The 22,730-nt window shown below is 36.1% G+C and overlaps 1 protein-coding gene across 4 annotated transcripts in view; it reads right to left on the bottom strand.

Annotated features, from left to right (window-relative positions):
• Nucleotides 1-22,730, bottom strand: part of SPATA17 (spermatogenesis associated 17) — a 268,975-nt gene that overhangs the window by 134,530 nt on the left and 111,715 nt on the right. For all 4 annotated transcript variants that reach the window (XR_009499172.1, XR_009499173.1, XM_059905716.1 and 1 more), the window contains 2 exons: nucleotides 20,218-20,421; nucleotides 15,764-15,912 (listed from right to left, as the gene is read on the bottom strand). Coding sequence is in view for 2 of the 4 variants with exons in the window: in XM_059905716.1 (XP_059761699.1) it covers nucleotides 15,764-15,912; nucleotides 20,218-20,421 (353 nt within the window). In the remaining 2 variants the exon portion in view is untranslated. The remainder of the gene's footprint in view (nucleotides 1-15,763; nucleotides 15,913-20,217; nucleotides 20,422-22,730) is intronic.

Below are 22,730 nucleotides of genomic sequence, written 5' to 3' on the forward strand. Positions count from 1 at the left end.
AACCTCCTACACTTCATGCACAATAAAATGTAATGAGATGATAGCAGAATAAATAAAGTCATATGAATTTTACCGTCTTCGTATCTGAGTAATTGAATTTCATATGTTCAAATTGTAGTTTACTTCTATCTTAAGAGTGACTCGAAGATGCTCTTGTTTCTTTCTTTCTTTTTTTTTATAAACTTATTTATTTATTTATCTATTTTTGGCTGCGTTGGGTCTTCGTTGCTGTGCGTGGGCTTTCTCTAGTTGCGGTGAGCGGGGGCTACTCCTCCTTCTGGTGCGTGGGCCTCCCACTGCAGTGGCTTCTCCTGTTGCAGAGCACGGGGTCTAGGCCCCTGGGCCTCAGTAGTTGTGGCACGTGGGCTCAGTAGTTGTGGCTCGCAGGCTCTAGAGCACAGGCTCAGTAGTTGCTGCGCACAGGCTTAGTTGCTCCACAGCATGTGGGATCTTCCCGGACCAGGGATTGAACCTGTGTCCCCTGCATTGGCAGGCGGACTCCCAACCACTGCGCCACCAGGGAAGCCCCAGAAGATGCTATTGTTTCTTAACTACTGAGGTAATAAATGACCAAAGAATCTCTCTGAAAAATCAATTATCTGTTTTATCGTATATGCTACACAGAATGCGAAACATGCCAATTATTTTTTGTTGTTCTTACAGCAGAACTGTAGAACATGCTGAAGAAATCACAAGCTGCATTAATAAAGATCTTGGGCTATGAGCAGCCTGTCTCGTTCCAATCATTAACAACACTGGGAGGGGAGACACGCCTAAACGGGATACAGGAGGCGGTACTGGGATTCACTCCAGGATCCCTGCTGAAAAGGTCTACCTAAAATATTTGCGGGCTTCGCTGGTGGTGCAGTGGTTAAGAATCTGCCTGCCAATGCGGGGGACATGGGTTCGAGCCCTGATTCGGGAAGATCCCACATGCCGTGGAGCAACTAAGCCCGCGAGCCACAACTACTGAAGCCCACGCACCTAGAGCCCATGCTCCGCAACAAGAGAAGCCACCACAATGAGAAGCCCACGCACCGCAACAAAGAGTAGCCCCTGCTCGCTGCAACTAGAGAAAGCCCCGCGGCAACGAACACCCAATGCAGCCAAAAATAAAAATAAATAAATAAATAAATTTATTAAAAAATAAAATAAAATAAAATACTTGCAAAAGGAGAAGCAAGGATTAAAAGCTTTGTAATGCTAAAAATAGAGCAGTTATTTAAATGGGGTATATAAAAAAGAATAGGAGGGGAAAAAATCCACTATGGGCTAATTAAGGGAAAGGAATTCTCTTAATTCCAGAGGCAATTCCCTCTGGTCTACAAAACTTAATTCGACAAGCAAGGACACCTAGGCATAGAAGTTTGAAAAGAGTTGATGAAAGAATTAGAAGAGAAAATATGAACAAAGGAAGTTGATTTAATCTACTAAACTAATCAACAAACAAAAAATTTTCATGTTATCAGAAAAGTACACCTGCTCAAAAACTACATATTCTATTAGATTTTAATATTTTAATCATTATTATAATATAGAAAATAGTAAATTTAATGTTTTGAGGGCTGAATTAAAACCAGTTCATTTCTAGTCTCATTGTCAGATGACTTAGTTCTCATTAACCAGTTGTAGCATTTTCTTTTTTTTATTTTAAAGAAAACAGACTTTATTGCCCAGCAATTAAAATCATTTGAACTTATATTTTTCTACATCATTTATTGTGAGATGATCAATGTTAAATAAAATATTAATTTTCGTCATTTGCTTTAATTCATGTCTTCTTGACCAATTCTTCATTTTCCCTTCCAAAATGTTGTATGCCACACCTTTGAGGCAATGAACAATTTGTAAACACCACTGCTAAGGACTTGAACATTCATCTGCAGGTACTTATATGCTTGTTACGTGTGCAGCTGTCCTCCTGGTGGTTTTTTCACAGCCATACTCTATGACAAGTTTTTGGAAAACATTTATCACAACGACCTTCATTCATCTTCAACTCATAGGCTCTGTTGTACCTTTGCTTTTGAAGAGGCAAAAGTTCTTCCAGTCTCCCAGCTCTTGGCTGGTTCCTTCTGTATTGTATCCAGAAATACACATCTCTGTGACCCGAAGCATCTAAGGGTATGGCCGGCATTTAACAGCCTAAGGGCTTCCTATACTGTACGGATTCTTCTCCAACTTCAATGCCACGTCTCCAGAGCATATTTACAAAGGAAGATCCGGGAACAAATGCCGACAATGCTCCACTGCGTCGAGACCAGAACTCATTGTTAGTAGGTAAACTGTGCTAAAATGAGACTGAGCAGGAGGCGCGGAGGAAAGCTCGAGGCTGCGTCAACTGGGGAGGGGGAGAGGAAGGGGGCCTCCTGACATGACCTTGAGGCTGAGGCCGCGCCGACCGCTCCGCTGTGCCCGGCACTGGACGGAGGGCACCGGGATGGAGGCCCCGGGCGCGGGACCCACAGAGCGGAGAGGCCCGAGGGGGACCCATGAGCTCTGGCTCGGAGCCGGGTTCCCGGCAGAAAAAAAGAAGAGGATCTAACACCGCAGGGAATCCCCCCACCCCGTCAAAGAGCCCGGCGACAGGCCCGCAGGCGCTGCCGCCCCGCCCGCAAGGCCGACGGTGCCCCGCGGCGCCTTCCTCTCCGGCGGCCTGGCAGAAACGGCGTAGCATTTTTTTTAAGACAAAGCATTTTGAAAAACCACACAACTGGAAATATACAAATTATTTGTGTTAATTATATTTGAAATAGGATGAGATATATTTTAAATTTGTAGTATAATTAATAATGAATACTGACTTAATATAATGAATTAATAATAAATATATACACATTTCATGATATATATAAGTGAAATCATTGTGCTGGACACCTTAAACTTATACAGTGCAATATGTCAATTATATCTCAATAAAACTGGAAAAAATAAATATTAAATAATTTTAGCTCTTCTAAAAAAAAAATCAGGTCAACTGTCCAATTCATTAAAAAGGGCCATAAAATGCTGAATTGTTTTTCCCTTTTAATACGGAATAATATGTTTTAGAATAAATTTGGCAAATAAAAAGTCTCTTTTTATTACCTTCAATATGAGAAATAAAAGGTGTTTTCTCTATATGTATTAACAATCCAAATTTCCAGATAAATCTAATATATAGCTCATTAATACCAATAGAGGGATTTCAAAACATAGTCTATTCATCTATCAAGATGTTTTATTCGAGTAGAATTTTGGTTGAAGAGATGTTCATAAAATGACAACAACTTGAAATAGGAATTAGACTTCACTTATGGATGAAAACAGGTTTCATTGAGATTTTCATATAAACATTGCTATAACTATTCAATACATAAAGTATTTCATACTTAGAGTAGAATTCACAGAAGAAATTTAAAACTCATAAACTTTTAAAGGAGCAGTATCAATAACACAAATCTCTCCCCTAGGGTGGTGATATAAATATAGTATTTAAATATAAAGAATACCTATGGCAACATAATATTTAAATATTAAGAATGCAAATGGCAAGACTATCTGTCCAGCTAGACAGTGAGCTTATATTACAAACTTCTAAATTTAAATGGAAAGACATATTTTGCCCTCCTTACATTTTTTTTTAGCTTAAGAGGACTAGTATTCCCTGGATATATTATTATTATTATTATTAACAATCTCCAGGCACGCTGATTCAGTAATTTCATTACAGCTGTGCAACAACTTTCCCGTACGTATCAGAGTTAACCTTACTTTCCTCTAGTTAATTGTGGAAAACTTACCAAAAAAAAATTTCTGCTGAAAGATACTGAATTTAAATGTCCCAGCTAAGTAGCATTCATTCAGGCTCTTCTTTTAGCAGTCCATTTACAACTTTAAATGTTTTAAGCTCAGATATTTTAAGGACTTGTGTAATTGACATAAAGAACAAAATTAAGGAGAAAAATAAGGCTGTGGGAAACACTTGCACAAATTATTCTTAAGCAGAACGAAATAAGCTGAAACTAAAAAAAAAAAATTGCTAAGAAAAATCAAATGTAGAGCAGCATATTCCAAACCATGGTCTGTGGATAAGGGGATTCCATGGCCAACCATGCCATTAGCTCTACGATGCCAGGAAACCTCTGCAATGTTGTTCATTGCTTTGTCCTTAGTACCTAATACAGCGCCTGGCACATATTAGGCTGTAATATTTGTTGAACAAATGGGCTTGCAAAATGCTATACATTATATGTCCCCCTTTTGAAGGTCACACTAAATAAAAATATATTTAAGACGGAGAAGCCCTGTAAATGCCAAAAAAAAAAAAAAGTTTAAACGTTTCAAATATAATTTTTCCCAAGTTTATTTGACAGAAAACTCATTAACATCTTCCAGACTACAGTTCAAGAGACACAGTTTGGAAAATGCTGTTCTAAGAAAAAGAAAAGAGGAAGTAAAGGCTGCCCTATTACTGGAACTGTTAGTGCGGTGTTAATAAAGATCAAAGATGGGACAAAGCGAGAGAGTGGCATGGACATATATACACTACCAAACGTAAAATAGATAGCTAGTGGGAAGCAGCCGCATAGCACAGGGAGATCAGCTCGGGGCTTTATAACCACCTAGAGGGGTGGGATAGGGAGGGTGGGAGGGAGGGAGACACAAGAGGGAAGAGCTATGGGGACATAGGTATATGTATAACTGATTCACTTTGTTATAAAGCAGAAACTAACACACCATTGTAAAGCAACTATACTCCAATAAAGAGGTTAAAAAAAAAAAAAAGATCAAAGAGAAATCACACTTGAATTCATTTCCTCTTGCTTGATTTCTCTTGCAACGAGAATGATTTTGGTGATCAGATAGATGAAAACAAAACAAACAAAACTAGTTGAAGCTCAAGCTCAATATGTAAAAAGAGTTGTTGACCGCTTACTGCTTGTCAAGTATGGTGCTAAGCATACTGCATAAATCCTGGGCTCTTTCTCGAGGAGCTTATCATCTGGAACAAGGGTCTCCAATGTCTGTGTCTGGAAAGCCCAGGCAGGTAACACATATTAAGTCAGATGTAAAAACTAAGAAAGCAAGCTTTAATCAGTTTGTTGCCATATGAGACTGGAGGCCTGCTGTTTCCAGATCTCTTAATTTTTAATATAAGCCAGAAAATCTGGATTTTTAAAAGATATAATTACCATTTTAAATTTTTTAATCAATTTTAAATTTTTCAATCAATTTAATTTTTAGAAAACTAAGGGGTCCAAATATAACATACATGGAAGCTGTATGCAACTCAGAAGCCACTAGTTTGTAACCTCTGGTTTAGAATTTATAAATGAGCATCTACCCAATGATTTCAAGGTCTCTATAAGATATACTGTATCTCAAATTACATCTTTGGATGAGATCACCGAATCATCATTAGTTATTCTTAAGACCTTATGAATGTACCAAATATATACCAAAATGAGTCTAAAAGCAGAAGAATATAGATTCTATAACATATAGGTTGCTTAATCTGATGTTAATTTCAGCAAGATTCTAAAATGGAATATTAAAATAAGGTTAAAATTAAATTCTAGAAAAATGGGCCAATATATGTGTGTATATGATACTGGTACTATTTTATTTTAATATGTCTATATTTTGATATTTTACATTTTAAAATTAAATATACATTAAAAAATATAAATTAAAATATTTATATATAAATACATATAAAGAAAAATATATAAACATATATCATCACCACAGGTAAAGTACAATTTTAAACACCGTATATCTGAAGTTTGGCAAAGGATTTGACAAGCTCTCTTATGATATCCTCAAGAATGTGGGAGAAATAAGAGCTAGGTGATAAAGGAGAAAGCAAAAGCTATCGATGAATGACTTCCCAACAGCCAAACCTGATGCATTCTTTTCAGTCCTCATTCAACTTGAACGCTGCATCAAGCAGAGTCCAGTACTTGTAGTGAATTCTCTTCTCCCTTGATTTGCAAAATACCTGCTGGTACTCTTTCTTGCTTTCTCAGTTTCCTGACTGACTCATTTTCTGCCGATACCTTGAATTAATGACTCTTATCTTAACCAGAACTGGGCATTAGAACCACTTAGGCATATATGTCAAACCCATATGCCTACTGAGTCAAAATATCTGTGGTTGAGACTAAGGAGTGCATATGTATATAATCTTAAACCTCAAGGTGATATAGATAAGCGACCTAATTAAGAACCACTGCCCTGACATTAAAGCAACTCCCAGGAATCTGTGCTCAATCTTTCTCTCTCTAGTTTCTCTCTGGGAGATTTTTTCCTCCATCAAGCTTTTAACTATCACCTCTGATGATTTCTAAATTTTTATCTCTATACACAGTGTTCTTCTTTAACTCTAGACCAGTATTTTCAAATGCTCACTAGGAATATCTACCTGGATATACAATACGTACCTCAAATAGAGCTGCCCCCAAATTAAACTCATATCCCAAACCTCCACCCTATCAAGACAATAGTTCTTCTTACATTTATTTTTTTAAATTAAGTAAGGACATCACTATCTGGCCAGTCACCTCACTCCGAAGCTATCAAGTCAAGGCACTAGAGGACCCCCTGCCTCTGCACTTCTCAATCGGAGGAAATCCTTGCTCGCTCATGGCTATACTTTCATAAGACACTGTATTTGATATAATGTGACATACCGTCCCCTGACCACAGCTGTGATCCATTCATATGTTAACAGCACATGTCCATTAACTTAACACATATTTGTTAAGCATCAATTGTGTTTCAAGCCTACAGCTTGGGAGGGCCAGTTTGATAATATAAATTGAGCAGAACAGATTCTCCTGAACTGAAAAGCAGAATTAGCTGTGGGTTCTAGCACTGGAAAGTTACACTGAATCAGGCCTGGGGTGGCCATGATAACTAAGGGCAAGCTGAAGATTTATGGGCAAGAAACTGTGAGGCAGTAGATAAAGCCAGTCAGTAGAAAGAAAACAGGAAGCAGAAATACAGAGAAAAGTGGAGATGCCACTAGAGGGAGAAAACCATGCCTTTTCAGCCCCCAAGAGTCACCTTAGTCCAGTTTTTCTTTGGTTCCTTAGATTTCTGTAAGATTCTTCAATGGATCTTTCAAACACACCCTTTACTTGAGCTACCGTGAATGGTTCTTTGTTCTTAGCAATTAAGAAAGCCCTAAGATAGTGATCCTAAATGCATCTATGCCCCTGACCACCCATCCACACCATATCATGTTGGCCCCTATTTCTGGTTTAGGGTTTATAGGATTCTACCTATAAAGCAGTTTGTCAGCCTTTCTCTTTCCTTCCACTACCACTATCCTTGCTCTATTGCAAGTCCTCTTTATCTCCGAACTAGACTATGGCAGCAGTACCCTAACTGCTGTGACTCCCATTTCTTTACCATGGACATAGCTAGTAGAGTGATATTTCTAAGATAACTGACCCTTTCACTCCAGTGATTAAAACACAGTGATGGTTTTACACTGTGTTTTATATGGTAAAGTCCAAACACTTTATCATGGTACACATGGCCCTTTATACTCTTGGCTCCACCTATACTTTCCCTCTCATCTCTGCCATTTTGCATGAGGTACCAAAGCTCTGAACTAAGCTTCACTAGATACCTCAGAAGGCAAACCGAAACCCACGTGAGCTATGCACTCTTTGACAGAGAGATGGCTTTGTCCAGGCAACAGCCTTGGTGCCACCCTCCTTGCTTTGCTTGGCAAACTTCTGTTCAGCCTTCAAGTCTCTTCTGACCCCCAACATACTTTTGAACTCTAAATTGAAAACAGGGACGTCTGGGATGTATAAGTGCCATACCAATATAAGAATATGAGTATGGCACAGAATGACCATCTTTCTTTTACAAAGGAAATTCCACAGGCCTCGTAAATTGACCAAAAGTTAATTGGCAAAACTTTACTTAGAATATGTTAGCCATTGTATTAGGAAGAATTATTAGAAAATGATAAAAATCTAACTAAAAAGACTAACAGTGTGTTTTTATGATTGTCTGATTGCATACACCAAAAGTGTGTGTAATATTTTCACAAAATCAGTAAAAGTATTCCAAGTTATCACCATTATGTCAATGTTATAAGTCTTAAACTTCTTCAGACTCAGATGTCTATAAGAACAGAACTCGAGAACTCTGTGGTCAGCTATGTAAAAAGCCATCTTTTTCAAGGAAACAGTGGGCAAAAATGAGCACAGTTCTCACTGTAGAGCCAAAGTAATAAAGGGCTTTTTTGTAGACAAATTCTAGAAATTCTTAATTACACACAGGCTTATTATCTGTATCCCCAGTGTTATAAAGTACCAGAACTTCATTAGAAAAATTAAGCTGGAAAAATGAAGCCAGTACTTTGTAAATTTCCACTGGAAATTAGCTGGGAGAGACAGAAGAATACTGGATCAAAAGAGGGTAATCACGCTTAACTGTGCCCTAGAGCACCCGCATGTATAATACGATTTGCACAGCAACTACCTCTCCTATTACTGCTTGTTTGGAGTATTCTGTGTTAATGGGGTTAGCTAATTTAGTATTTTAACTTAAAAAGGCTCTGCTGATTAATAAATGTTGCACACTGTGCTAGTAATTAAAATAAATGGAAGAGTTACAAATAAAAGTTGAATTGTTAAGAAAACATTATCTGAAAATGTATGATAATCCCTACTTATCATAATACAATAACAGTTCAGAAAATAAGCAAACTGTAAAGGTCTAAAGTGTTGCAAAATCACACAAGTCCAAAAAGTTTTGAGATGTGTTAAATTTTCTTATCACTGTTCTTAGTGATAAATAATATAACCAGATCTCATCTACATATACCACGGTTTTTAAATGTCCTTTTAAAAAACAGTTTAGTTCAACTACTGTTCACCTACTCTTAATAATGAAGGTGACAAAATATGCCACCCCAAAATAGGCCACTCTGGCCAAGGATTATTTTGAGCTAAAGGCACTTATAAACAACAGGTAGAAGAAAAGCAATCTTAGTTCCCCTTTTTTTCCCCTAAATCAGGAGATAACACTCCCATATGAAAGATGCCTTTCCTATACCAGGAAGAAAGAAACATTCCTATCACCAGAGTTGGGAAGTCACGGCATAGAGAATTCTGTACAAACAGACCTTGTTAAATAACTTTTATCTTCCTTTGGACTCCCCATATATTTCTGTTATTTTCCACAATTGTTTCTCTTTGCTCAACCCAATATATAAGCACTTAGGGTTTGCCACTTGTTTCGGTTTTCATTTATTTATGAGGATTATTGTGTGTTGCAAAACTTAATTTATATTAAATAAATTTATTATTATTATTATTATTTATTATTTATATTAAATAAATCTGTATGCTTTTAATCTGTCTTATGCCAATTTAATTCTCAGGCCCAGCTGAAGTCCCTAAGTGGGCAGAAGTAAAGTTTTGCCTCTTCTACAAAAACTATTAGAAAATTAATACCTTTTATTTTTCAAAAAGATGTAGCGATGGCTATTGAGCTGTCTGTACTCAGGTTCTTATGAAAGGCTGTACAAGTTTAAAATATAATATCCTTACAATATGATTAAATTATGAACTTAATTTCATAGGAAAGTTCAAGCCCTCGTATTTTTTTTAATACTCTAAATGTCCATACCCCAAACCTGCAGAAGAATTTTGAATCCTTAGGGATCTAAGGATATCCCTCAACTTCAGCTCAGGTTTATAATTAATCTCAACACCAAAGTGTGATCTAGCAAGCCAGCTCCTTGATTTGAAGGACACTTGTATTAGTTTTCTATTTCTACTGTAACAAGTCATCACAGACTTAGTGGCTTCAGGAATATGAATTTATTATCTTAGAGTTCTGAAGGTCAGAAGTCTGAAATGGGTCTCACTAGGCTAAAATCAAAGCATGGGAGGGCTGCATTCCTTCTGGAGGCTCTAGGGGAGAATCCATTTCTTTACCTTTACCTTTCCCAGCTTCTAGAGACTGCCAGCATTTCTTGGTTGTGGCCTTTCCTCCATCTTCAAAACTAGCAAAGATGAGTTTTCCTTCTCACATTGCATCACTCTGACCTTTTATGTAGTCAAATCTCTTTCTGCATCCCTCTTCCACTTTTAAGAACCCTTGTGATTACATTGGGCCCATCCGGAATCCAGGATAATCTCCCCATCTTTAAATCCTTAATCACATCTGCAAAGTTCTCTTTGTCATACAAGGTAACATATGCACAGGTTCCTGGGATTAGGGTGTGGCTTCTCTTCGGGGCTATTATTCTGCCTGCCAGAGCAGAGATTAGCACTGACTTCCACTGCCATGTCTTAAACCACTCCATTTTGGATACAGTTACAGTCTGCATAATTACAGTCTCCTGTATTAAGCCAGGATGTTTACAATTAATAGACAGTATTAACATATAGGACCTTAGCCTCTCTCATAAGACTTTGGTGAAGCCAATATCAGCCTATATCACCGGATTTATGATCACTCCACTCCACCTCTGCCATCTTAGTGGGTAAATTAAACATTTGCTCTGATAGCTCTGGTGCCGTGGCCTTCTGTTTCTTCCACCTCTTAATAATAATGACCTCTTTCCCCACTTCATCTAGGCAACTTGCATGGTCCCATTTTACATCTGAAAATAATTCTTAATATGCTCTCTGAAAAACCCTAAAACAAATATGTGTTGCTCTTTCCATTTTTTAAAATGTAAAGAAACAATCCTTTCTTATTTTTTTAAGTGGATTTCAGCAGACTGAGTAAACCAAGGGAGGTAGGAAACTCCTTAATGGAAGCAGAAGAGGACATGGATATAAAGAGAAATGATAACAGCCCAGGAGCTCTAGACACAGAGTTTCTTAGGGAACGTGGCAGCCTATTAGCTGGAGAAATAAGCCTGGATCAGATCCTGAACGGCCTTGAGTCTTACAATAAAGAATTAAGATTTATCCTGTAGTTGATAAAAAGCCATGAAAAAGCATTTGGGCTAAATAACTGCTTGCTGAAATTTCTCTAGTGTGGTCACGGTAAATGCACTGAATGGGCAGACTGGATGGGATTTACAGCAAATTAAAGAAGAAATTATAAGTCCTAAACTAAATCAATAGTAGAAAGGGAAGGGGGTGGCTGAATTTGAGAGGTACATGAAAGGTAGACTAGACAGGATTTGGGGACCAGTAGAATTCCGGAGAAGGATAACAGGGTAATTCACAAGTCCCTACTTGGGCAGACAGTTGGTGCTGCAATTCACACTCAAGACAAGAAGAAGCAGGCCAAAGTAGGGTCTACTGAGTTTGGGGCATCTGGCAGAGATGCAAACAAAGATGGCAGCTGAAAATATAAATCGGGAACGTAGGAGAAAGATCTTAGAGACTTAGAGTGGAAATCATTGTCACAGAGTTGAAGTCTCTCAAACAGAAGCAATCACTCAGAGAGATTACGTATAGAAAGGAGAAGGAAGTAAAGAAAAAGTTGAATATTGAATCTTGCCCTCACCTTAGTTCTATCCCATTACCTCTCACCAAAAGTACTGCAATATTCTCCTAATGCGTTTCCTTCCCTCCAGCATATTTCTTCTCAAATACAATCAACAAATTCATATTCTGCTTGTAACATCCTCTTATTCAGAAGCCTTAAATAGTTCTCCATTATCTACAGATGAACCCTCAAATCCTTGGCCTTGAAGCCTCCTACCACTTTTCTCTCTACTGCCTCTCACATAAAAATGAGTTTCTGTCAAATTGGTCTTCTTATTGTTCTACCATCATTCTTCCCCATACCATCAACCTATTTTTTAATCTACTTTCTCTTCTTTTCTCTGTCAAATCTTAAACATCTCTTTCCACAGAACTCAATTCAGTTCCTTTTCTGTGAAGAACACCTTCCTAGGTCATCAGAAAACAGAGCAAACTCTACATTAAAAAAAAAAAAAAAAATTCATGGCACTTACTGTCTTTAACACACGCTTGACTACTTTCAAGTGCTTATCTGCAAATGATACTTATTCTGAATTTCATTAGGTTTTCTGGTTCAGTTTAAAGCTAGAAGCACAGAAGTTTCATGAGGCCAGAGACTTGTCTGTTTTATTCAGTGCTATATTCCGAGAGCGTAGAACTCTTCCTGACATGCAAACATTTGTTGAATCAATAAATACTCCTTTATATTTCTTATAATATCTAGCTGAGAGCTCTTCACATAAAGGTTACTGGACAATTATTTACTAATTGCTTATTTCATTTCTAGGCTTCATAAAGATAGACATGTGAATAATGAAAATAATTTTCTTCAAGAAGGCATGAGAAAATAGTTTCTTTAGGAATAAGAACAGTTTTTAAACGATTTCCAAAAAACCCTCCATACTCTATATGTAAAATGTTACTGTCCCACTTCCTATACTTGTTTTAAAGAATATATTAAAGAATGTGACCTTATTTGGAAATACAGTCATTGTGGGTATTATAAGATGCAGTCATATTGGAGTAGGCTGGGCCCTTAATCTGGTATGACTGGTATCCTTATAAAAAGGGGAAATTTGGACAGACACACACATAGGAAGAGTATCTCCGTGAAGATGAAGGCAGAGATAGGGGTGATGCTTCTACAAGCCAAGGACCACCAAAGATTCAGCCATCATCAAAAGCTAAGGGAGAGACTGGAACAGAAGAAATCACCCCTGCTGAGGCCTTGATCCAGGACTTTAGCCTCCAGAACCATAAGACAGTAAATTTCTGTTGTTTAAGCCATCTAGTTTATAGTACTTTGTTACGGCAGCCCTAGCAAACTAACACATTCAGAAAATCTGTCTTTCAGAACCTTAATGAGAAATCCTCTATGAGTGGCCTATGAAGAGCTCTGCCCGTGGTCCTCCTTAACTTCTGGTTCCCAGGGCTAGTAGATAAAATCCAGCCCATCTGTGGAATCTGTGGTTTCCTACCCACAGTTTGATGTCTTAGATGAAGAATTATTATGCTTGTAGCAGACACTAAACATGATGATAATTATCTTCTATTAAAACTCTGCTATGTTCTTGGTACTTTATACTCATTATCTCATTCAATCCTCATTACAACCTTTAAGATAACATTTCTCTCCCCATTTTACAGACAGGGAAACAGAGGCTCAGGCTGGCTAAGTTACTTACCCAAGATTATACTGCTGTTGTGTAATGCAGTCAAGATTTGAGCTCGCACAGATCTAGTTCCAAAGCCCATCCTTCTACTATCACCATAGTGCAATTTTCATAAAGGCATGAAAACAAAATAGCTAAATGTGTCATATCCTCAGATATAAGGCCACCCTTTGAATCCTTAAGGTTAGAAATAAAAAGCTCTACCTTCCTGGCTTTAGATAGAGGGTTCCTAGTTAAGGCCCTTGGATGGCAAAGGCACTGCCCTCAATCCCTTACAGATGAAATTGGTAACGTGGCCAATAACGATCCTTCTCATTAATAAACCATGCATCTCTGTGATAAAAGTAGACTTTTGGCCTAATTTCTATCACAAAATTATTATCTGAAAGATATAAAACCTAAATTTCTAACATTTCTTTTGCCTCACAAGATACATTTATGTTATCCAGTATATGGAAACCAAAATGGATTCAGAAGAAGCTACAAAATAATAGTTTCAGTTCTCTGAAAAAGTGGGTTATCCATAGGCTGGCTGTTAAAACCCATTGCTTAGCCTCTTCACTAAAAACATGATAGCTTCAAATCTATAAGTAATTTCTTTAGCATTCCCAACTTGGTTTGCTCCTGATTGGGTGGTTATCCTAAAAGCGCTTTTCAATCTGAAAGTTTCAAGGTGAAGGGTCATCAGCAACACTGTAGAGGTTGAAGATATTTACAAGTATTCCACAGAAAGTAAAAGTTGAGCACCTTTCTTTGGGGCTAACGTTGATATCTGCTCTTTCTAGGTTTATCATGGAAAATACTAAGAAAGGATACTTCAGTATCTTTTATACACAGTGATTTCTGTAGAAATATCAATGTGGTCAATTATTTGAGAAGTTAATTTTGTTATTTCATAAACCTTGGCATCATTGAAAATAGAAAAATAATTCTGAATAATATAACTCTTTTGATATTAATCACTAAATTGCACATTTTGCTTGACTAAGTCGAGCAGCACTAATCTTCTATAATCTCTTTACTAAAAGAAATATACCTCCCCAGAATAATTGGAAAAAAATGTTTCTTATTTTCTTATTCATTATGTGTTGGGTAACTCATTCAATTATTGAAAGAATATGAACACTCTATAGCTAATATCTCACTTCAAGTAATTGCTATAAAATGAAAAACTTTATGAAAATTATTTGAGATACTTGCCAATTTTATCTTTCATATGAGTTTGTTCAAAAATTTTTATTGGGCTTCCCTGGTGGCGCAGTGGTTGAGAATCTGCCTGCCAATGCAGGGGACACGGGTTCGAGCCCTGGTCTGGGAAGATCCCACATGCCACGGAGCAGCTGGGCCCGTGAGCCACAACTACTGAGCCTGCGCATCTGGAGCCTGTGCCCCGCAACGGGAGGGGCCGCGATAGTGAAAGGCCCGCGCACCGCGATGAAGAGCGGTCCCCGCACCGCGATGAAGAGTGGCCCCCGCTTGCCGCAACTAGAGAAAGCCCTCGCACGAACTGAAGACCCAACACAGCCAAAAATAAATAAATAAAAAAAAAAAAAAAAAAAATTTTTATTTTTCAGGAGTCTCTTCAGAAATGTATGATTAAAATAAAACATATTATATATCCCTTCTGACTGATAAAACTATCCAAAATCCACCATGCTGGATAAGAGGTAATTCTAGTTTCTTTATATAACAAAACATACTTTGTAATGTATTTTGGAATTATTATTATATAACATATGTAATATGATGATTAGTGCATAGTATATATTATATAAATAAGTAACTGCAGTTTATGTGTTGTAGTTGACATATAATTATTTATAATACATAATATTATATTAAATTATAATAATTATAATAATTTAGATTAGAATAGTATAATTGCCTTTTTATTATTTAGTATATATAATAGTAAACAATTATTATGATATATTACAAAGATAATCACAAGACATCTTATAGAATAATAATAATAATTTTTAAAAGCTTTTCTAGATTTTAAATGGTCTGTTTATAAATTACATATAACTATTGATGACAAATGCCTGAAGAGAGAGGAAGTGCCTTGGAGAAAGATGTATGAATTGAGACCCAAATCAGTGATGCTAATATAATAATTTAAAATTGCATATGCTCTTAGATTGCCCTTTATCTTTCTCAATCATCTTCCTCAGTGGTGAAGAAACTAAACTCTTTCATTGTACCTGATTTATTAAAACTACAATGCCATATCAATGTATCCAAATAAAATTTAATTCACATTAAGAAAAATGTTTTTGTTCTGTTGGATCTTATTATAGAAGCATCAGAAATATGAATACTTTCACTGGATAATTAAGGAAATTATCTTCACAGATGCCTGGATAGTGGTCACTTATCCCGGTGAAATGCCATTCATTCTTTCCTTTTTCCCTTTGAGTAATATGTATGTATGTGTGTGTATGTGTGTATAAAATCAATATCATCATCAATATCGACCTTATCTAAAACACTTGCATATTGAAAAATGGTTGCTTCTGAATAGGTCAGGGGTGGTTCTTCCTTTTCTCACAAATAAAAGATTCTCTACAATACTAGGAAATAGAAAATATTAAAAATACTTCAGGCACCAAACATGGTACAGATACTTTTTTTAAGCTAAGAACTCACATATTGTCATTCACATTTTGTGTCCATTCCTGTCTCTGGAGCTGTGCTCTGGCCTCTTTTAGCCCATCCATCGGTTCTGCCACTCGCAGCGTTGGTTCCAGAGGCTTGTAGCGCTGTTCCCACACTTCAGAGACATCGCGGAAGGGTCCCTGACAAGAAAGGGTGAGGTAGATAGTTTGTGATTTATGACCAAGGCTACTGAATATCTACAAAGAATAACAAGTAGTATTTACTAAGTTATTTTTAAAGAACAACTTATTCTTCTCTGAATTAGAAAACACATGAAGTAAGAGCATCACATCTTCACGAAACGTTCACACAAGTGCAAGTGATTATACTAAAAATGTTTTAAATTAGGCAGAATTTTCCCCACTTACATCAAAAGAGTTTTTATGCTAGAACTAGTTAACTTGTAGTTATAAAATTTGCTTTGTTTTCTAATTTTAAAAAGCATGTTTCTTATAATTTAAAAAGAATTCGCTCCCATTTTGAGTAAGCAAAAATATTAGAAAAGATCCTGGGCACAGTTTTCAAATAGATAGAAATCAGACGGCAAGTTTTTTTTTTCATTAAAATAAAGCTTTTAGGTGAATGCCAAATCTTACATTTAACTGGTGGCCTCCTCCAAAATATAGAAGGGCCATATTTTAAATTATTTTAAGTTTTTTTATTTAAATTCTAAATTCTATTGCTTAATAACTCTGATACAATAGCGACCATTTAATGACACAAATATATAGCGAAGTCCATAAGTTGCAATGGTGTGAAGTGGTTTACAACATATTCCACCTTTAAATTAGTAGTTACTTATAGTAGTTACTAGAACCCACTGGTTTTCTAGTTAGTATCGTATGAAACACAATACAAATCGGAGGTGGCTCGAGATTTTGCTGTGCCATCAATTACATTTTGTTTTCGCCACCTTTGTTGTGCAGGAGAGAAGTGATATAAAATAGACAAAGATTTCTAATCATATCCCTTATCCTTAAAGATCTCTTCTTTAAATAGGTTATCACTAACAAGACACAGCTGGAGTTACTGCAAGCATTGAGTGAAGACTGGGGGGCTAATAAAAAGAAATGATTCACGCCTCATTTATGTTCACTTATGTTTTACATTAATAGAAACCAATAATAGGAACCAGTTACCATAAAAGTCATGGACCGTAAATAACACAAATGGCAAATAACTATCATCTAGTACTTTTCACAGCTGGACAGGAGGATTGCTATATTTGAAAGTAGTTAATGGATTTTTATTGGAACTTTACTTTTTAAAGATACAGTAACATGATTCCAAGTTCAGGAGTAAGAAATCAAAAGAGGATATTTTCTACAGATTTTTAATCTTTCACTTTGACAAATTCTGTGGTTTGAAAAATAATATTTGGTTGTGTTATTAGGGGCAAATTACTTCTCTAGACCTCTTCTCTTCGTATGTAAGATGGAATAATAACGATCTCACAAAATTGCCCTTAAGACTCTTAGCATTGTACTTAGAACCTAGTAAATATGCAAAAATTGTACTCCTAGCTTTATTATTATCTTACTACTCTTACTTTTAGTTTCTAGAGGAGTTTGAAAAAGATTTTGAACAATAGTAGCATCAAGTATATAAACAAAAGACCAAGGCTATGACTTTGAAGGGGCCTGCGTTCACAAGGAATAAAGCCTTCTTGGTGGCCAGTCTCTGCCGTCTGACCTTTGTTGATGTATCAATATGACACATACCCATTTGAGGCTTACTCCACTACTTGTTCTGGAACTTGCTATTTCCAACAAGATTAGGAAATGAAAGAGGAGGCCCTACTTAAGCAGCAAAATTTAGAATAAAATAGACCCACTCTTCTTCTTTCATTAACTATAATCTTCATGACCACAATCCTCCTTAAGAATGTCCATTTTTCCATGTGTTTCAGTGCCTGATCCATACATTTATATCTTAGACAATTAATGTCTTGCCATTGAGCTTAATAGACCACCTTCCTAGTCAGCAAACTTGGCCTCTACTGTTCAGGTTCTCTTATGCCAAAGCTTCTGCTGACTTCTATTTCTGTTGATAGACTCTTTTAGATCTCAAGTGATCACTTATACCAATCATACCTGGAGTGAGATAGCATTCCAAATTTCAGACAAAGCTTCAGACTTCAGCTCTGCTCATTGTACTCATTTCCAAATACTAATTCCTAGAATGTGTAGACCATTCAGGATTCAACCTGAACCTACAAGACTTCTTGGGCTCTTAGCTATAGTTCTCCAATATTTGACTTTCTTTGCCTTCAATCAAGTCCAGTTATGAGCCAAATATATTTATATTCTTCTATATTTTTAATAACCCACATTATAGTCATCTTGTATTTATAAACTTTTCTCAAAGCTTAAATAATAGTGAAAAATTTTTTAAACTTGTTATTATTGTCTCACACATTTAAGAAATTCACCTCACAAGTGAAGATAGACTGTCAGAGTGTAAATAGTATCATTTGGACTGTAGTATATATAATCTCAAATGTCCCCAGGGATGTGGGTACCTTTTTATTATAGATAAGTACAGGAAATGGGGTTCAGTCAAAGAAAATCACATTAAGAATCCCATTCTGTGAAAACAGGAAAGGAAAGAAGAAAAATAAAAGCAGGAAAGGAAGAAGTCAAAGATGATGAGAGAAGATGGGAAAGAAGGAAAAATAAGAGAAAGAAGGAAAAGAAGGATGAGAGGATATGATGGGGGTGGGGGAGGAGGACCAGGGGTAAGTAGGAAGGAGATGGGGAAAGAAGGAAAGGGAAAGGATACAATTAGCAGGGATAATTATTTTGTGGTATGTTAGATAAATGTACCTTACGAGTATGCACGTGGGTATGTGTACCTGTATATGTATATGTGTATGTATATACACATATATAAAATCTTCCATACAGATGTGTATTCCACATATGTATGAATGTATATCTTTATATAAATGTATATGTATTCTCCATGTGTCTTTATATTTACACCATTGTGGGTATAATAAGAAATATATTTGGTCTTTGTCCTTGGTACCTGGCACAGAGCTCCTAAAACCTTTGTAATTTCCCGATGATAGGAGTATCTTTTGTTACTCATAACAAGAATACACCTGAGTTTAAGCTAATAAGGTGACTTAGGCTGGAGTCCCTAGATAGCCTCTGGGTGAGACTGGTCACCAGAAAGACCAAGTGATTGGCACTTCCCTCCTCCAGGGAGGGGAGCGCTATAGAGACTGAGGGAGGAGAGACAGAGACAGGAAAACAACCAACCATGTGAGTGACCCTGGTAGAGGATCTCCCTACCCTCCTCTCCTTCCTCCACAGCTGAGCTTTTATATGAAATCACGGTCCCGGGTACACCTTGACTGCAACTTCATGAGAGATCTTGAGTCAGAGACACTCACCTAAGCTGTACCCACAACGCTGACCCACGGAAACTGTGAGAAAAGAAACGTGTGTTGGTTTAAGCCATCAGGCTGTATACGTAAATATAATGTAATTTTTTATACAGCAATAGATACACAGAGGCAAGCCTGTGTAGGAAGCTAACAGGCAGCAGTTCTGGGGGTGACAGAGCTGCTCTCTGGGGGTGACAGAAGTGTTGCTCTCTGGAACTTTTAGGACAGTGACAATCATCACAACCCATCCCCCTCCACCCTTTAGCCCTAGGACGTCATTTGCCAATCACGCTATATTCTAATCCATGGTGAAGATTTTGTCTTTGCTTGAGTTTTGCATTGTTTTGGGCCCTCTCTAATTCTCCAACTTATACTTTTTAAATGACTCCCATGCAAATTATGTTTACAATTGTATAGAATCATATGAACCATCAGATGAGAGGCTGAATTAAATAAACTTGATAATACATAGGATTTTTCTAGCAACAACAGGTTATAAAAAATACAGTTATTACAGTATTGTTACATAAAAAGTCTACATCCTAGCCAAAAATCCTACGTGTTAATTTCACACCCAGAACAATAAAATTCAATACCAAGGAACTATTTATTCTTTGATATATATTTTAAATGTACTTCATTTTTATTATTTAAAATTAGATTCTGGGGAATTCCCTGGCAGTCCAGTGGTTAGGACTCGGCACTGTCACTGCCATGGACCAGTTTCAATCCCTGAGATTGAACTGAGAACTAAGATCCCACAAGCTGCACAGCACAGCCAAAAAAAAAAAAAAAATTAGATTCTGTAAAGAAATAATTTTCTTTTCTTTTCACAAAGACAAAACAATAACATTTTAAAGAAAACAGAAAGAACACGATCACTGACACAATTCTTACGTATGTATACGTATAGCTGATTCACTTCATTGTACAGCAGAAACTAACACAACATTGTAAAGCAACTATACTCCAATAAAAAAGAAAAAAGTGAATAATAAAAGTACGAAGACAGAAAAGTTAAACTGAAAAAAAAAAAAAGACTAATGAGCACCTGACATCGTTTCCTATCAATGGGTGGCAGAATTCCGGACCGAGGAAAGGACCGGGCGCTCGTGCAAGCCAGCCAGCTGCTAAGGCTGACACAGTACTTCGGCTTCACTTTAGGTCTTCGGTGTGTTAAAGGCTTTGCCTGCTGTAACCGCAACTCCCATGGATCAGGATCTTTTCTGAAAGGTGAGTTGTATATACCTGGAATCTAAAGAAGAACAACATCATTTTGATTTTTATCCTTCATTTTCACATAAAATAAAGGGAAGATAAAGTTGTACCATACAAATTTTCATGTTTAAGGACTATGTTAAACTACAACTCTAGTTCTTAACTAGAGGTGGACTTTAGATTAGTCTAAGGACATTACAAAATACACTTTGTCTCCAGACCAACAATTTCAGAATGATTCATGGTTGAAGACTAAACATGTTAAAAACGACTAATAGAAACTATAGTTTCTACCTGCTACACATGGCATGTTTGATATAATTGTATTTGAGAAAAAAATAACGGGCCCTTAAGGCATCCATTTTGTATTCTAACCATTAACTACGTATATGTATACTTAACCAGCTCTGTAAGTCATACATTCACTCACACAAACTCAAATATATAATGCTTGAACCAGTTTCAGGTACAAAGTATGAACTTAATAAATATTTGATTATTTGAAAGATTATTCATTATACAACCTAATTAATGGCTGCCATTTTAAGTTCTTTACTTTAAAATAATAAACTGGTATATGTATATATATATTATATATAAACATACGTGTGTATATATATGTGTGTGTATATATATGTATACAATCATTCAAAATAACATCCTGTATTTAATGAGTTGCATTCACATGGTTAGGTGCATTATTTCTATATCATCACATTACCCTTGCTGTCTATCACTGACCTTGTCACACACTGCATCAAAATAGTCCAGACTTATTTAACACAGTGCCTGCTATGCAATGGAGGTTCAATAGATGTATGCAGGATAAATGTTAAATTCAAGTTTAGCATATTCCACTTTCTGAAAATTCAATGACGTTTGAATATACAAACTGCTTAGAACTATATTTTTACTCCTTTCCTATATACAAATGCATATTCATGAAGAAAAGCTATATTTTAAACGATAGGATGACTTGTTTAGTTGCTCTGTAGACATTCTAGACTAATGTAAAGAATGTATCCATTAAACCTATCTGGTTTTTCCTAAAAATGTGCCTTTCTCTCATGCCACCATCATATCCATAAATATTTCTGGTTGTTATATTTACCTCTTGGAATAAGCAAGTCCAAAGTGATATGATTGCCTACGGTAGTTGTCTTTGAAAAACTATCCTAGGAAATTTTATATTTCTAGCCTAACTCCTCAGTAAGTATAAACCTCTATCAAATACCAACTCAGGCTAGATTCCGTGTCTTATCCCCAATGCTTCCTTAATAGCTTGGGGACAACTCTATCACAGTACTTATTACACTGTTTCGAAATTATCTTTGTGTGTGTCCATCTTCCCAAAGCAAGCCTCTGGAGCACAGGGACTGTATTTTAGGTATTTTTGCATCTCCAGGGCCTAGCAAAGTGCTTAACACATAGTAGACACTCAAAAAATGAATGCTAAATGCTTATGAAGAAAAACAATGCACTGTTCAGAAAGGCCCATAAAGTCTCTACTTTACTCTTACTTTCTCGAGCCGCATAAATATTTTAGTAAAATGTTTGAGTTTATTTCAAAATCTGATTGACTTCCTTCAAAGTTATAGATTATATCCTTTTCATCTTTCTTAACACTTCAGGTTTAATTTGCTTTTGAATACATTGTGATGTAGAACTAAATTATCACAGACCCACTGAGTCATCTCCAACTCAAATTTTTCCTACGCTAAGGAAAAAGTTAATGTAAATATATTTACCTATTTAAATTTTTTCTTGAATTGGCTCTTCTTTGAGACTTTTTTCCCTATACAATTTACATAAGATAAAAGTATTGGAAACATTATAGGCATTGTATAAGCCATTTTTAATGGCATGTTAACATTCTCTTACTATAATACTAAATACAGAACAAGGTGGACACGTAAACAGATATTTTTAATGATGTTAATATAAGAAAATTAATACACATGTATTCAAAATAGCTTTTGGTGGACAGTAGTTTTTAAGTGGATGGTAATTTTTAAGATGATTTTTAGGGTGATTTTCTAAGATGAGACTATATCAATTGTAATGAGAAAAAAACAATAAGTATTATACTAAAAAGACTATTCTGACATAAAATAGAACTAAATCTATATAGTCTATGAAAGAGATATAAGAGAATACCATTCTGTTTAGTGATGACCTAATTAACTGAAGTCTGTTAGTTTATCATTTCCATAATCTTACAGATTAAAATGGTAAAATGCATACAATATAACTAGATTATAATTTACCATTTAAAAATATCTACCTGAATAACTGCTACCAGCTATTAACTTTACCCCCATTAGAAATTTTCCTTGATCTCCTTCA

Source organism: Balaenoptera ricei, chromosome 1, assembly GCF_028023285.1.
Source record: "Balaenoptera ricei isolate mBalRic1 chromosome 1, mBalRic1.hap2, whole genome shotgun sequence".
NCBI classification, from domain to species: domain Eukaryota; kingdom Metazoa; phylum Chordata; class Mammalia; order Artiodactyla; family Balaenopteridae; genus Balaenoptera; species Balaenoptera ricei.